The 18,197-nt window shown below is 40.2% G+C and overlaps 1 protein-coding gene across 1 annotated transcript in view; it reads right to left on the bottom strand.

The window, feature by feature from the left end:
• cspg4 (chondroitin sulfate proteoglycan 4) overlaps positions 1–13,238 on the bottom strand; it is a 93,262-nt gene extending 80,024 nt beyond the window's left edge. Inside the window, exon 1 of the mRNA XM_032545213.1 lies at positions 13,040–13,238. Within this exon, the coding sequence (XP_032401104.1) occupies positions 13,040–13,115 (76 nt within the window). The 5' untranslated portion in view covers positions 13,116–13,238. The remainder of the gene's footprint in view (positions 1–13,039) is intronic.
• Positions 13,239–18,197: the final 4,959 nt, after the last annotated feature.

Genomic DNA, 18,197 nt, shown 5'->3' with positions numbered 1-18,197 from the left:
GAGGCTCCACATGCCTTTTCCTCACCAAAACTAATGTAAGATGACTAATTAGGACATACACAGTGCCTTGTAAAGCTTTTCAGACACAATGCCCTCTCAACTTTTTCACATTTTTTTAACATTACAGAGTCAAACTGCCATGTGTTTTGCTGGGATTTTACGTGATAGACCAAAATTAAAAAAGGAAACTGTCTCTTGGTTTTCAAACTCTGGTGAAGAAGATGGATGATCAGCAAAGCAGCTGCAAGTTGTTCTGGGTAACGGCTTTGAGTTTCACATATAGAGACTGAATGTTCTGCTATTCTTCTTTTTGAAGATCTAGATTAGTCAAACATTTTCAGTAAGAAAGTCTTTCCCAATCTTACACAAACAAACCTGTTTGATTTAAACCACCCCATTCATTCTGTATATTTAGTGCTGTCTTGCTTTTGTAGCCATTGTATTTAAGCTCCCTAGATCTTCCCAATAACTATCAACAGCGTTTAGCAATTACCAACTAAGCCAACTTGGTATGGTCTTATATTTTTTCTTTTTTATAGCTCACATAGTGGAGGCCAAGCCTTTCATTTTTAGTTTCTTTCACTGTGACATCCAAACGGCTTGTGGAAAACGTTCACACAGGAACACCTATTTCAGAAATAGAAAAGTTTTTAGCCCTTTTTTCCATGCGCCCACATGAAAGCGGCACTTTAGGGGACCCAAAAGTTATTTCATTTTTACGTAAAACTCTTTCTGGAGTGAAAATTTTGCCCGCGCGTAACATTAAGGACAGTAAAATCGCTGCCTTTGGGAAAAAAATTGTAATTCTGACCTATAACCCCAAATGCGTCATGCATAACAACAACAATGGCGTCTTACATGTTACATGTGTTGCTTCAGTTGCTACATAACGTTCTAGAAAAGACTCCATTCGCACTTTGTTTTTCGTCATTCTTGTTTTCTTGTCGTGTTTCCTGCTAGCCTCGTGTGGAGACTTTACGCGCATGCTACTTGTGTAGCGCCACCCACAGGTCTGGAGGAGTGAAAATATCGTTTTCCTTGCTTTTCCGTGTGAATGAAAACATTTCTGAAAACGATTCCGTGTGGTTAAACTTTTTTTTTTTTTAGAAACAACCTGTTTTAGAAAAAAACCTTCAGAACCATAAAAAGGGGAATTTTTATGCCTGTTTTTATAGTAACACCTTTTTTTAAAAAATAATGGTGAATGTCTGAGCTCCCCTGCTTCACAATTATGCAACACTTATTGTTGTCCTGTCACTTAAAATCCCAGTAAAATACACAGATGCTTGTTCTTGTTAAATGTGTGCGATACTGAATATTTTTGATATTTTCGTTCCAATACCTTGTAAATACAGGCCCAGTGTCGCCGATACTGATACCGATCATTTTTATCCACGTTTGAGATATAAAACTTCTGACCTCTACGTGTTTTTTTTTTTGTTTTTTTCTTTGAATTCTTATTCTGACCTAGGACACAATTTTAACAAAGTTTAAAGTTGTCCACAAAACTATGTATTAGCATACTGACATGATTTTGTTCAAAAGAAAAAACATAAATTGAGAACAAACCAAAAGAAAATTATTTTTGAAATTGAGAAGTAAAATATCAAAATAAACCAAAATTTCAAGGACGAATTTGAAAAAGTGTAGATTTTACCCAATACCGGCTTGGTATTGATATTTTGTACACATCTAGTGCTTGTAAAATTTGACAAAAAATAATAAAATAAGTAAATCACTGCATTGCACTGTAAGCTGAGGAGGCCAAGCGCTGCTAATGAATCAAACATGACGATGATATGTAACACATTAAAGTGGTTACGGCCCCATAACAATAATGGCTCCTTTGAAATGATGACACTCACAGTAAACAAGTAGGAAAGATCCTAATGGTTAATCCCTCTGGGAAAAACCGAATGATTAATTTCACAAAAGCTCTTCTGTTCTTCTTTTTCTTTTTTCTTTTTATCCAGCGAATAAAAAGACACAATGGCAGGCACAAAAAAAAAAGAACGCATTCATCTTCAGTCAAAACGATAAAAACAGACAGTCCTCTCTGAAAGGGAAGAGAGAAAATGTGAAAAGAAAAGCCCGTGGAGGCCGCTCGTATCGAGGCATCTGGTCATGCATAATTCCTGCTTATTGAAAGCTTGGCAGTCCTGCTATGATGAGAATTTTCTCTGGAGTTTTCATTTTGGGCACTAAACTCCCCAAAAGCTCTTATCAAGAATAAACATGCAATTCTGCTGCTGCTGCTGCTGCTGCTGCTGCTGAAGTGAAAACAGGGGCGGATGTTTTCTCTTTTTTGTTGTTGTTTGCTCAGGGTCACAGCAGACTTGGATTAAAAAAAAAAGTTCTGCCCTTGGTCAGGGCGCCTCAGCACAGCAGGTATGCTGCCTGATCCTCTACCTGTAGCTTAAAATATAATTCATAAAGTCTAAGAACAGCAGTGTTGGTTTAATCCGCCCTGTGTGTTGCTGCGCGTACTTATTTTGCAAAAGAAATATCTAAATAACTTCAAGATTAACTGGATGGACAAGTCAAACTCTGACTCAAATAAGTCCCCTGAAATTTCTACTTTGAGGCTGTAGATCTTGAATATTAGCTTATAGCAAGAGACAAATTTAAGCTAGCTGTAAAGCTACATTAGCTATCTTTGGCACTACTTTGAAAACAGAACATATAACTTTATGTCGGCCAGTTAAAATGATCTAAATTGTGTGTTTCTGCAGGCTTTCAACAAAGTTTCCAATTTAACATTCAGTACTTTTCCAGAATTCATTTTATGATAAATTTTTTGATAAATTTATAGACATTTGAGTAGATAACTGTTGGGTTTTAATAGGTTTTCACAAATGCTAAAGCACAGAGCTCAACCGAACCCAAGATATAAAAAAAAAAAAAACAGGAGGAATTTCAATGCTTGTTTTGGCAACTAAAACCCCAATCAGGTCCGTTTCAAATTTCAAAAGTGAAATAATGTCAGGACAAAACTAAGTGAAAGATAAGGAATCAAAGATGAAACAAAAACTTAAAGTTGGATGAATTATATTAATTCATCTAACTTTGAATTGATCTTTATTTTTTCAGAAACTTAATGGAGTGTAATATAAAAGCAACATACACAAAGTGAAACTTTATCTATACCCAGTTTTCTTATTTGTTCCCCCACTTGAAAAATAATAAGAAAATCCAATTCAACACTCTTCCGGACATTTAACGCACCGGAGCCTCTGGGTTTGCTCTAATTTGACAGAAACTCCACAGACGCCATATTTCTTGGGAGAAGCGACGGCTGTTGTTTTTCTTCTGCTCATAATCGTACTGTGTGTTTTCCAGGCTCTGCTCTGTGTTTAGCGTCACCCCTTGATTAGAAGTTTTATCGTCGCTGTCGATCTGTTGTGACTGCGCGGTCACAAAGCTCTGGACCGCGTTCAGACGTGCAGAGAGTCCAAACCGGACCGTGCCGGCCAGATGCGGTGGTGGGGCCGGTGTGGCTCGGGTTTGAAGGTTTAAGTTCACCACTGAAGCGACAGAAACACGTAGAGGTGGAAAATGAATCCTGTTTCCTTTTCACTGCATGCGCCAGATGAATAGACTTGCATTTGTATGAGAAAGGCAGGTTTAATTTGCTTCACTGTTTTTGTTTTCATTATTTTTGCTTACTTTGAAGAGTGGAGTCCCACGGGCCTTGGACCAAATGTTGGGATCTACTTATTTAGACTGGAAGTATTGAGCAAAACTAGTTGGACACATTCATGTTTTTACAATTTTCTTTCTCTCTTTCTTTCTTTTTTACAAATTATCTTCCAAAAACACACCTTTAGTGTCACCAGTGTTTACTTTCCTGCGTGAACTCTGGTAATCTGCCAATTAAAATGAGTTAAATACGGATCCAGTCAACAGGTTTAATAGAAAATCGATTCTAAACCCATAAACTAATTGGCAAATTGGTACATCAATTAATTTTTTCTCATCAAATTCACAGATACCTGCGTTTCCATCGGCCATATAATTGAGTAAATTGAAATGGCGAAAATTAATTTGCTTAATGGAAACACGCTAATTTTGAAAAAACCAGAAAGCTTTTGTGTCCAGTTAGATGGTTTTTTTGGCCGTATCGAAATAGATGAATTTCACAAAACTGTAGTAGAAACGCTTTTTTCGCATCACGCTAGTCATATGATCAACAGCCAAATGTTACCACTGGCAGAAACGACAAAGAAGATGACATGTAGTGGTAGAAGGATGGTTTGTTTTGGGGTTTTTTTTCCGACATTAAAATATAACTTCATAAAAAGTTTTGTATTATTCGAACGCATCTAATCTATAGCTCTTCTGTAAAATCGCCAAAACGCCGCATATGTAGGCGGGACTTGTTACTCTAACGCCTAAAAAAGGCGCCGACGTCTCCTCTGATGGATGATAGCGATGAGCTCTAGCTCCAGGGCTGCAATATGAATAATTCTCATGTAACTGTTTACATCTGATTTTTAACATGTGAACAAACTTATTCACATTTGTTTTTAATTTCATTTCTGATTCAACAAAAACGCCGCAATTGCAAAATTGTGTTTTCCGTTTTCACATTAGCAGAATATTGACACAGACCTGCGCTCATTTGTAACGGAAACGCAGCTACTGTCTTTCTCCCGCCCTGTTGATTTCCTTCTTCTCGAGAAAACTTGAGTATTTTCTTCTCCGTGCGGTTTGGACCTCCTGTTGCTGCTGCTGTAGGTAACACCGTGCCCCTAGAATGCATAAAATAACACGCTACAAGGTAATCACAACAATCTGAAATCCCAAATTGCCACTTATGGACCTTGAATCTGGGTGTAGCCCATCTGTCACCGAACTGCTGCTCAAGCATTTGTTTTGCTGCCGACATAAAAGAGGTTCCAACAACGAAGGAGCGCCGCCACGAGATGCCCTTTGACCTTCCACCTAGCATCAGAATCCGGGCCCGTGTTTATGTAAGGGAATCTTTTGTGTACACGAGCGGGCTAAATGAGGTCTGTGTGTGGGCTGCGTTCTCAGCAGATCAGAGCCCCAAAATATAATCCGAGCAGCTTGCCTTTGACAGCCAGCCACCTCAAAGGGAGCAGCGCGGGGAAAGATCATCTGCCAAGGGAAAACGAGTCCTCAAGGCGAAGGATGTGTCTTTTCTTTCTTCTTTTTTTTTTATTAAGGCTGCTGAATCACAATGAGAATCAGTCGAGCTCTTCTGCTTTTTCAACTCTGCGAGAACTTTTAGCGGGAATAGGAAAGCAGAATGTATCTTTGTTTGGAAGGAGGGTTCATCTGGCACATCTGTGAAGGACGACCAGATGGCTTCAGCTTCTGTTCCCCCCCCTGACACCAAAGAGTGATTCTGTCCAGCGCTACACGAGTCACACTTCATGTTTGCAGATATGGCCGTCTTTCGCCGCAGATATTATCGCTCAGGCTCTTCCCATGTGACTGATGAAACACGAAATACTGCAGAAGACTTCGGAGTGGCAGAGACAGAGACGGTCGCAGTCATCCCACTAAACAGTCGCAATGAAACGAACGTTCACAAGCCAAATGCCTGGCAAATGCTTGGTTTGGAACTAAAATTATGCACTGCATGGTACACAGAAACAGCTCTGCTTCTTCTCTGAACATTTCATTTACTGGCATAAGGAAGAGAAATAGGCCTCGAGTTTCCCTTTCATGTTGTCAAAGTGGGATAATGAAGACTTGTCGTCAGGCTGAACGATGTTGAAATTGTGCAGCAGCCATTTTGAGTAATTAGAAAAAAAAATCAAAAACTGAAAATATAAATGATATCAAAGCACAGTGAGTGCTACTGCTAGCTGCCCGTTAGCTGCTAACAATGCTAAAGTTGACGTCTGGGCTGTTTTACAGTTTCTTAATGAGGCTGGACGACTCTCTAATTTAAAATCTATAATACTTAGTTATCAAATTTGGAGTCGATTATTCTACAATGATCAGAGATTCCTTGGAACACAGTTTGGGAACTGTAAAATTCTGCTTTTAACAGCGTTGACATAAAGCACTTTTAATGCTTTTCTGAGAGTTGGACATTCAGAAAATCTGAAAGGTCAAACCTAAAAGGTCACTTCAACTGAAACTCTGGTTGAAGTGACCTCCAGAGTTCGGTTGAACTGTGGTTCGATTTGTTGGCAGACCGGAATTTGCTTTTTTGATCCACATCAGAGTCCAATTTGAGCGTTCATACGTCCCCAAACAAACCAGACTCTCCGGACAAACTAACAAGAGCCAAATTAAAGCGGACTAAGCAGGTCTGGTGTGAACGCACCATTAATTGTTCTACTTAAAGATCGAAGTACATGCAAGACAGTAAACAAAATCTTAACACGGCCAGTATAAACAGAAATATTCAAGGTTTAGAATCATTTACATTCCCAAATGACCTGTGGCCTTGAGTTTTGCTTTTTTTTTACTGGGGAATTTGCGAGTGTTCTGCCTGCGGCAGCTGCTCATTCACTAATCTGGCCTCGCTAGAAGGCTAGCCAAATTTACTCAGGGAGGATAAACTGAAAAAGTTTTTCCAAATGATCCAGAACTCAATTTACAGATTCTAACCAGCCACACGTGGTACACTCGCGTTTTATTTGTTATGTTCGGTCCAACTTCTATTAATGAGATGCTTAAACAAGCTGCCTAAAAGTATCGGCTCGTGTTTAATTGTTTCAAGGTTAGCTCGGTTTTCACAAATATAACAGGATGGAGCAGCTGTGGTTGTAATTAAAAGAAATGAAAGATAGAATACATGATGTGCCCTCTCGTTCAAGCACTCTTTCGCATTTCCCAAAATGGATATCTGACCGAAGCAGCACACTTGGATGACCGGCGGAGTTAGCATGTGTTGCATGTCAGGGACACCTTCACAGAAGCGAGAGCGTTGCCGCTACAGGAATCAAACCTTTTTAGTAAATCTACTCTGGGCCCAGCATTGCAATTACAGGGCTGCTTACTCTGTGGCTGCAGGCTGGGGGGGGGGGGGGGGGGGGAATCATCCTGTAGGGAAGAGATGAAGTTAGAAAGAAGGAAAGAGCAGAGTGAGGCTGGCTGCTCACACAGACAACGTTAGCTTCACAGCTTCAAGGATGTTTGCCTTGGGCCAGAATGCCCAAAAATAGTTAATAAACCATGACTCCCTGAAACTTTGTGTCTGAAAGTGGCAGCCAGAAATGTCAGGCTAGCAGTGAGGGAGTTACATTCCAAGAAATAATATCAATATTGATCGCTTGAGCGATGTTAGTTGGGGGTCTTGCCTTTCATGAAGCCGAAAGGACAAGCTTGTCAGCGAGCAGCATGTCTTCGGGACAAAATGACTCGCGCTTTAAGGAAACGCTAAAGTTCATATAGAAACCAAACGTTTTGAAAAGAAAACCCTGGCTCAGTTTGAATCATTGCTTGTTCATGTTTGATGCATTCTTTGCTATAAGTCTCACAGAGCTGAAGAGGGAACATGTTCTTCGTTCACTCATGAACAGATGCTGCGTAGAAAGAAAAAGAAAATGTCCAGCTCCTCTCTTTGGATTCATTACGATAGTCCCAAACCTTTTCAGTGCTGACCTCTGGAGCTACACCTGTCTTAGCTAAACCTGTTGGAGACCGTTCACATAAACAAAGAACATTTTCTTGGACTTGGTTTGGAGATTTTAAGTTGCTTTTGGCAAAGTACTGTTAAAATTCCCATCGATGTCCAGGTGTATGTAACGGAGAAAGCAGACCTTCACCTTTACGCAAAGATTTTCAGGAAAGAATAAAATATGTTCCCTCTGAAACGTCCTCACATCGACTATAAATACACATGCACAACTTTTCCCCTCTTAAGCTGCCGCATGTCATAATTTGGTCAGCTTTGTCCATTATTTTGGATCAAAAGTTGGCGAGACAGCAAAGGGCAAAATGACCAGCACACCTTCCAGTCTGGCTCTCTATTGTAGCGCCCTGACCTTCTTCAAACTTTGTTCATAAATACTCTAGCTATTTTTAAAATGCTTTTTGACATATCACATTAAAAAAAAAAAGTTGATAAAACAGCAAAATTCAGAAAAATTGTCCTAAATTTCACACATTCTCTCCAGAGGTGGTTTTTGGATTTTGCGAAAAAGAGTGAATGTGCAAAAAGGGAGAAGGAAACACATTTTCCAAATAAGTTCTGATGCAGCAAACTTTCCAATAATATTTTTTTTAAATCCCAGTATCTTCTATAAACTGAATGAAGGCTTCGGATGCCTGATGCTCTGAATATGAGAACTGTTCCCTGATTTCAAAACTTCAGCTGTCGCTTGTAATTCCGATCTCCAGTGCGGCTGCAGAGTGTGTTTTCAGGTCAATATCCAAACATTGAGATATTTGATTGATATTACAAATGGATAATTCATGTTCGTGTTTATAATTTAAGTGCGAGGTACATGTACGCGCTTTGTACGTGATTGCACCATATGGATTCTCCGTTGCACCTGTTTAATGTTAATTATACCAAATGAAAATGAAATTGCAGTTGAACTGGATTATTTTCATTTTAAAATGACGGGTAAAAATGGATCACGGCAACTTTTTCAAAATGGCGGACAGGGAAAACGCGATGGGACGCTCTCATCTACTGGTGCTTTTGTGCCTTAGTAGAGGCACCAAACTGAAAAAAATCCACCTTTCACTACATCTTGTTCTTTTTACAGCCATGCGTAACGCCAACATCTGATTGATTCACAAAATCACAGTTGGATGGAAACATGGAGATTGACAGCAAAACTAACTTTAACTCTTCTGAAATAACATCTTCACCAATCAGGGGTGTTGTTAGCTTCACCTGTTAGCTCTCGGGTGCTAACAGGAAAAGGGTTGCATTTTTTGTGTTCCCGTGCAATCCGTCTCCGCTCGGGGCTAAAAATGTTCTTCGGGAAACGTTTACTCTGCGTTTTCTCTGTGGACATCAGATTGTGTCACGATAAATGAGGGTGACGGTTCAGGAAATATGTTTGTTTCAACTGGAAAAAACAAAAACGATGCTAAACATTGATCTTCTACGTCCCCCATCACCCAATATTTATGTCTCACAAAGCAAAGGCTAACTTCAGTACCCAGGGAATCATATGCAATGTAAATGTCTTCTTTAAGCTTTCCAACTCAGAACGAACAAAGGCACCCAGTAGTAAAACTCACTTTTTAAAACTTATTGAAACTTATTAAAATTTATTTGTGAAAAAGTAGACCAATAGGCTCCGTCTTTCATGCCGTACACATTGATTACATAAAATCTTCACACCCATTTGGGTTCACTCATACTCATGTTTTGTTCATCTGTTTGTTTGTTTCTGAAGAGAAACCCAAACGCACGAAGTGGATTTCCATAAAGCAAATTTAAGACGCAATGGAGGGTTTGTTAATGGGGCGAGAGAAAAGTCAAGATGTGTTCACTGTGTGAAGAAAAGAGCAGCAGCAAGGAATCCAGCTCCAAAATGTCCCTCTAACACCATCAGACTTCCTGTTTACCAACGCAGCGACAAAAAGAGAAACTGTCACCATACCAACCAAACAGGCGTGTTTGGATCAGAAATATCTGGCCGGCCAATTATTAGTACTTTTTTTTTTTCTCTCTCTCTCTCTATTACTCCACCGAAAGGACGAACCTAAATGGTTGCCGAGGAGACGCAGAGGCTGTTGAGATGTTTTGAAGGAAAAAGTTGAAACAGGAACATGTCATGTCCAATTTTAGATTGGGCTATGATAAAGTGAGCATCCCCTGATGTGGAAAAGTGCTCTCACATGGCTGCTCAACGCAACGCGGCACAGCCTGTCTCCTTCTGAGCAATAAAAATGTCACTTTTACATTTCACAGCAGAGTCATATCAGCATCTCAAAAGTTTGCAGGATAGTTGGTGTCCATTAAAGCAGCATTGTCATTTCTTGTAGGTATAATAGTGGAATCAGCCAGGCGCTTCTCAGTGAGACTGTATTGTAAAAAGTCATTTTGGGTCGTTTAAATTATATCCATTTCCATCGAGCATTTCTGTTTGCAAATGTGATCATTAGTCGATTAATGGTTAAACTCGAGGGAAATTAACTTCTTTTATTTTGGTAATAAATCCTACCTGAACGTTTTAAGTAGAATTTTGCTAAAATATTAACTACATCTGTTGGTATTAGGTGTCCAGAAGAGAACAGTAAGGTTGATATGTATACACAAGTTCTGTTTATAAGAAATATATCAACATTTTTAATATTTTGGAACCAGTCATAAGACTGGTATGTTTCAAAACCGAATGTAATCTTGTGTCCAGCTTTAGCTATTTTACCGACAGCGCTGATGCTAATGTCAAGCAAGCTTGCTAGCAAGTAAAGCTTCTTGTTGCTGTGGTTGCCAAGGAAACTGTTAGTAAATTTCACAAAATGTGTATCCTTTTTGAAGTATTTTGGTAACAGCCTTGCTAAAATCTCTTTGTTATGAGGTAGCCATCACTGAATTGTAGCCATGGCTACGTTTAACATTTTTCTATCTGTTTATTTTTGTCACAATACTAATACTAAAGTACATTTTCCTTGCAAGCAAAACTTCAAAACTCTGAAGCGACCGTAATAAGACACACATTACAACAAATGAAGAGAAAGTTCATTAAATTTACCTATTTTGCAAGCGTTTTATACCTTAATCACAAAACAATTCATATTTGAGGATGAAGCAGAACACCTAGCTTATGACCTAGGTGTTCTGCTTCAGAATGCACCTGCATTTTATAAAAATGCAGGTGCATTTTAAAAAAGGTTAAGTTATGAAATCTGTTCTGCAAAGAATTTGGTGACACCTACATTGCAACACAGCTATGGCACCTGGATGCCTTTGAAACTCAGTCAGATTTTCCACCACAGGGAAACTATAACTTCTCCACAGATGAACACTTTTTATGACGAGGGAGGCTTCATCTAAACAACTTCTGCTCCTGTGCAAGATGTTCCAGAACCAGACTGGTACAAAAAGAGCTCTTAATAAAAAGGCAGGTGACAAAAAAACAACTTAAGAACAAGAACGTGTTAACATTCTTATTGACACTCATCTGCAGCTTGTGGTCGGCATTTTGTGGAGCGACCGGAGCCCCCAGAATCTAATCAGCAACTTGGCACATCTGGTCAACATTAGCATTTAGCTCTCCGGGGTCAGTGGGTGAGATTTGTCACACTGAGGAGGCAGGGATGCCGTAAAAACAGAAAATCTTACCAAGTATTTTTGTTTCTAGTGCAAATATCTCAGTAGACTTGAAATTAGACAAAACTGACTTCGAAGTAACTTTTCAGCAACATATAAGAGCTTGTTTTTAAGTAAAAAAAAAAATCCTTAATATTAAAGAAAAAGTACCAGTTCCATTGGCAGATTATTTCACTTAAGACCTTTATGAGTTACAAAATTTCGCAATGTCGGTGTTTCCTTAAAAAACAAAAACGCTGTTAAAATCACACGTGAATAAGTTTGTTCACACAATAAGTCGTTAAAAAACATGCCACGCCATTATCTTCCAACTACTTCCTGTCGTTGTCTTCTTCGCGGTTTTCGCCAGTGGCAATATCCAGTTGTTTATCATGTGACTCGTGCGATGCGAAAAAAAGTGTTTCCATTGCAGTTTTCCAAAATAGACCAGTTTTGATATGGGCAAAAAGAACCCATCTCATCATAGTGCCAAAACGCTTTTTTGAACGAGTTTCTTTGAATTTGCAAATTTATTTTTGAAATGTCAAGTTTCGCAAGTATATTGTCAATGGAAAACCCAGCAAATTAAATCCGGTTTCGACACTTTGGCGAATGGGAGATCCTTAGCAATGGTTTTACAGAAGGTTTGCGCCATACTTAAACTGCGCCTCGCCAATTGCCAGCAGACATAATTCGACAACACTCCGACAAGCCAACGTTGGGTCAACATGCCGCTAACTCTTCCAGCAGCGGTGTCACCGCCGTCACTTCGTTCAGCAGGACTCATCTGCAAATGAGCAAACATGAGGGGAAAATTACTCTTTTTTTTTTTTCATCCCTGTGATGAACTGATCACAGTGCGGAGAAAACCGAGTCCAACTTCCCATCTGACCTTTGATTCGGTGCCACCAAAACAAAGCGGTATTCCCGTGTTCTGATCAAAGTCACTTTTCTTCCTCCCCCCCTCCCCACATTAGCTGCCAATAAGCCTCTCCTGGAGACGTTTGGTGGGGAATTGAAGTGGGAAGCACGCTGACACTTTGGAGACGAGGAGGGGGAAGCAACGGACTCAACAGCTGTCCAAGCCAAAGACGGTTGAACAGTTTTCCTGCTGATGTTGTATGTTGGTGAACCGACTTGCTACTTTTGAATCCCACTGCCTTTTGGCGTTGTTGTGTCATCGAGAAAGTAAACCTGTGGCACTTCACACCATCTCTATGGGAACATTGTATGGGCCTCTTCCATGAAGCAGCCCACCTCCCTCACACACATGCATACACACACCGCCTTTCTCAGACTTTTATAGCCTTGCTTTCCCTCTCTCACTTTCATCTCTTCTCTCTGGTGAAGGAGAAGCGGTTCTGGCCTGCCACCGCACACTTCTCTTTGAAAGAGCCATTCATTGCCGCAGACACAGGGCACCTATAAGCTCAGAGGGCTTCAGCTGCGCTTTTGGGGACGTGCAAACACTTTCAAGAAAAATACAACCCGGCTGCAGGCAAGAAGAAGGAGGAGAGAAAACTTAAAAGGATTAGAAGAGAACAGATGTTGTCTCAGACCTTGGACAAGAGTCAAAGCAATGACACGTCTTTCTCGCAACACGTGAAGTTTCAGCACAATGAATGATGCAGGCATTGAGAATGTAGAGAATTTCATGAGGTACATCTTTTACAAAAAAGCAGCATTAAAGTTGAAGTTGATTCAGTTGAAGTTTGAGGCATTAGCTCTCCTGCCTGTCATGCCTTTGAGGTACGGGGGATCTGACGTCCCCCCTTGTACATCATCTCTGACCAGACAGGCGGCTGCGGGAGCGAGCGGATGATTTGCGGTGGTGCTTACCTCCGTGTGCGGGGCCGGGCAGGCAGAGCAGCAGGGTCACCAAGGCACCAACCAGGACTGGATGCAGGGCTCGCATGGTTTAATTTTTTTTTGTTGGGGTTGCTCAACGTTAAGTCCTGCACTCTCACGTTAAAGACGCTCCATTCAGAAGAGACTGAATGAGTTTCCAGTTTTTTGGGGGGGTTTGATCTGCTACAGGATACTTCTCTATGTGAAAGGGGCAGGGCTGGGGTGGGACCGCAAGAGGGACGCCCTCTTTTTTTTTTCTTTTTTTTTTCCCCTCCTCATCTCCACACACATACACACACTCACAAACTTAGATCTCTGTGGGGCTGGAAAATCATATGCTGCTTCTTTCTGCCGACCCAGCACTCAGACACTCCCAGTCGAGCAGACTGTTGATTTATTTGGCTCGTCTCTAAAAGAAGAAGTAAATCTTATTAATACACCCACATGCTACACGCTGACAGACGTTGGTTTAGAGGCCTCACACCAGTCTTTCCTCTCTGTATTTCTCTCAATTGCCGCGTTTCATTGCAAATGTGCGAAAGACTTTGTTCACATTCTGCCGTTGTCGAAAAAACACAATTTCGTATTTGCAGCGTTTCCCTTATGAGAAATGCAATTCAAATCATCATCCTCCAACCACTTCCTGTCGTTGAAATTTCGCCTTGCCATGAAGCACATTTATTTTCGAAGCGTCAAATCGCACACTTACATGATCAGTGGAAGCATAGCTTCTATTCCACCTGCAGATTTCTATAACTCTCTTCTTTTTGTAATCACACCAGGCCTTGAGTACAACAGAGAATCAACCTTTTACTGTTGAAGACAAATCGTGTTTGCCAACTCTTCCTGGTGCTTTATCTTCCAGACCTTCTCTTGATCAATGTGTAGCTTTTCTGAGATTTTCTCCCACTGGCCTGCAGCCTTAGCTAATTAAACTCAAACCCGATCAAACAGAGGTGAGCCACTTTGGATCCGCTCTCAGTCTTACGTCTTCTCCGTCAAAAGACGAAGAACAATTCAACAACGTCGGGCGATCACGCGATCCGAGACTCGTCTCAGGCAGACTTTAATTGAGGTGAATCCCGTCTCTGATTGTTCTCCACTTCTCTTTCTCTCTCTCGCTTTCTTTCTTTTAATTTGGTGATGAACAAGCGTGTGCACTCCACGAGAGGATTTTCTGCCTGGATATTAAAAAAATCATAAATTATAGTCGGAGTTTGCCGTCGGAGCCTGAAGATTCAATTTCACCTGTCGCTCAGGCGGTTGGCTCGCCAATTATTCCTCATTCGTTCCCACGGCTGGAGAACGAGTGTGCAATTAGAATTTCTCTGCAACTTCTTGACTGGAGTCCACGAAGCTCAATTAGGCTTTCCTCTTAGCTGTACATACAGTTCTTTGGAAATGATGCCCCGAATAATTGGAACGTGAAGAATGAAAACACTGAGTCTTTTTTTCTTCTTACTATCAACTAGCTTGAATGCTCAATCCAAATGCGGCTGTTTCAAAAGAATCGTAGGCGGCCTTTTAAGCTGATTCCTCAAATCTGTACAAAATTACAAGATATGCTTGTATTACTTTGAAACATAACTGATGTCCTTTTCATTTTGCTTATTAAAGCTTCAGTAGTTGACTTCTGTGGAGAATCTTGCACTAAAAGTTACATTAAAAGTGTCAACTTTGCATTAAAAGTGTCATTATTTACCAAATGACACGTCATAAACATTCATGATGAAGTCTCCTTCATTTTCAGGACAGGTTTTATGTCATGTTTATGACAGTGTCTTGCAGAGGTTGATCTAGACTTTTTTGTTGTCCGTCATTATGATTGACGCCGTCAAAGATATTCTGTCATATTCGATTTTCATTCGTGAATGTTTTTTACCGACTGATTTAGTTACTTCCGCAATATACGCTTATAGTCGAAAGTGTCCCACGTGACTGCACCAAGTATAGACGGGGGTGTGAATTGTAATCTGTCAAAATGACGGACAAGCTTCAGATCTTTCTGTCGATTTAAAAACGTATCGATCAAATATGGAAAATATTCTGTTAACGCGATCCCTGGTGTCATGTCAATCTTATGCACACACCTTCAAATGAAGTGTTATCAATAAAAGCTACATCATTATTTATCTTTAATCACTTAAAGTTTGTGGTTGTCAAACGTCAAGAAGTAGAACATCAACCTTCTGGCCTTTAATTGGCGGGGGGACGGGGTCTCTGAAGATAGGAGGTGTGGAATCATGTCCTGGGTGGATGAGGCTCCGCCTTCAAGGCGTAGCTTCCGCCTGAGCTCATTCAGACTAGCCAGCAACAATTAGCAAACACCTGGTGGATCTGTGCATCCTCAGAGCTCATTAAACAAGATACTTCTCAGTGAAACGCTGGTAAAAACGTCCTAACGGGTTAATAGAGGAGCCATGTTTTGATGATTTCCTCGGTGGAGTTTCTTAAAGAGACAGAGGCCCAAATTCAAGGCATTAAAATATGAAGTCATGTTTTATATATATAGCATTTTTATAACAACTGAAGGTAATATGCTTACTTGATTGTGCTATAAAGTGACTCTGTGTGCTTGGGAAAACACATAATACTGTCCTTTTAAATGTACAAAGCTTGTATAAAAGACTTCAAACTATAATTGATTCTGTGAAGTATTTTAAGGCTTATTTTGTAAAAAAAAAAAAAAAGAACATGATGGATAATTTCTCTTCTATCTCACAATTTTGTGCTAATTCTGTTGATCTGCCACATAAAGTCTCATGGAAATTCATAAAGGTTTGTGGTTTTCTTATAGCAAAGTGTGAAAGAACTGAAGTGGAAAGAATATTTCTGTTTTCAGCCCCCAAATCAGCTCTCTGTCCTGAGGTACCATTCTCTGTCTATCTCTCTCTTTTTTTCTATTTTTTTAGTAAACAAACATAAAAACACTGAAGGCCTCTCAGCTCCCTCCATTCCAAGAAAGCATTAGCTGCAGCGTCTTTGAGCGGATCTGTGAAACAACACACACACACGCACACACACGGCTCGCGTAACGGGACACTGTTTATTGCAAACAACCTTTCCTGACACCGCAGCAGCCTCCTTGATTATTTCAGCATGACACACTCTACAATTAAAAAAATTACCAAAAAAAAACAGGGCTTCCTTTGAGCCTCGGCCAACGGTTTGTGCGGATGACATGCTCCTCGAGGAAGCAGAACTTTCCCTGGAGGGATGACACCCACTGAAGTGAGTGGGAGCCGGTGCAGGATGCGAGAGCCCGGGTTGAGGCTTATGCAAGCCACGAACATCAGTGACCCCCTTTAGCTGGAGCGCCGCTCATGACGCAAGGCAAGGTGCAGAGAAGTCGCCTTTATTAGTGGAAGTCGGTTCTGTTCATGAGGAGGCTTTGGGGGTTTTTAATAATGCATCGCCGTGCTTTGATTGGAGGTGTCGTGTGGAGGCTTGTAAACAAACAGGGTTCTGTTTGCATTCAGCCACGCATACCAAAATGCATTATATGCATCCTCCAGGCTTAAATAAAAAACATGTCTAATGTGTTTCCAACCTTACAAAACATCTGCTTGGCCCTTTTTTTTTTTTCTTTTAATCTTTTAAAATCTGTTATGTTTGCATCAGCAAGCACTGTGTTTCTTCTTTTTCTGCTTCTTTTGTGGCTGTTTTTATGGCGGCTTTGCTTCATTTTACGGTTTAATTTATTCCCCTTTAACCGGATGCGCGCGTCAAATTCTTGTGGTTGTGGAAAAGAAGTGGAAAGCTCAATCAAACATTGTGCAACAAGCAGTGGTGCAAATGACAACGCACACTGATGCTACTCAAAACACATTTTACACTCTTAAAAATTAAAAAATTATTATAAAAAATTAAAAAACACAATCTAACTCAATCTGGGTTACTTTGCTGACCCAGCAGAGGGTCAAATATGGATCCATTTGTGGGTTCATTAACCACAACAGGGCTGACCCAAAGTATTGGGTTAAGCTGTAAACACTAAATCTTACAGTGAACTATATTTTAGTTAAAATGAAAAATCTGTATTATTACTTTATTCCTGCATGAAAACAATCAGAAACAGTCTTACATATAATAACAATTGAATTGTATGGGGTACCATTTGTAAAGTCAGCAACATTTTTGGCATATTTAGCCCATGATAAAGAAAAAAATATTTTCACCATGTTAGTCATACATTTGTAAATGTCAGTTCCAAACTAAATCATTTAATTCACAAGCTAAATATTTAGTTTGCAAACTAAATTTTTACTTCCCAAATAAAGGAATCTGAGCAAAACATTTAGTTACTATGTCTCTCGGCTGGCCTGGGAACGCCTTGGGATTCCCCAGTAAGAGCTGGAACAAGAGGCTGGGGAGAGGGAAGTCTGGGCCTCCCTTCTGAAGCTGCTACCCCCGCGACCCGACCCCGGATAAAGCGGAAGAAACTGGATGGATGGATGGATTACAGTACCGCAACTCCTTGATGTAGTTTGTTTGGAGCTCTTTTATTTGCAGCTGACCCGAGTCGGCAAGACAGACACTTTATCTCTCATTCTGCTGTTTGGGAAGTAAACCTGTCATTTGTTGAATATACAAAATTCCCATAACTTTTGATGTACAGCTCCTGTTTTCAGCTCGACAATATACAACCCGACAAAACAAAAACTACAATAGCCAGTTTAAACAATATCAGATAATAAACACAAACTGACTTATTGGGAGTCAGTTTAGCTACTACAAATGTCAAGTTAGTGGTCATTTCTTTTGCATGGTATATTGATTTTAATAAATGTTGGACTTTACTGTGGGCCATTTTATTAGAGACTAAATGTTTTACAAACAGAGCTCTATTGAGTGTTTATTTGCAGTTATTAACTTTCCTGTAGTGCTAGACCTCTTAGCATCTTTGTTATGCATAAATACCAGTTAGCTGGTCGCTGGTCAGAGTAAATATTTGCCATGTCAAAACAACAACAGCGTTCAAAACTTCACACTTGTTCTGAGAAACGATCTTTCTGCTTCTGTCCAGTCTTTGGGTTTTTGGCTTGTGGTTATTCTTATAGGTTATTTATGTTTCATAGTTTCTATCACATTAGTTCTTCCTGTCGCGTGTATTCGGGGTTTCCTCTTCTGAACACTTGTATTCATAATC

The sequence above is a fragment of the Xiphophorus hellerii genome, chromosome 2 (assembly GCF_003331165.1).
Source record: "Xiphophorus hellerii strain 12219 chromosome 2, Xiphophorus_hellerii-4.1, whole genome shotgun sequence".
In the NCBI taxonomy this organism is placed as follows: Eukaryota; Metazoa; Chordata; class Actinopteri; order Cyprinodontiformes; family Poeciliidae; genus Xiphophorus; species Xiphophorus hellerii.
Note: the sequence above shows the minus strand (reverse complement) of the source record. Positions and strands in the feature narration are given on the sequence as shown.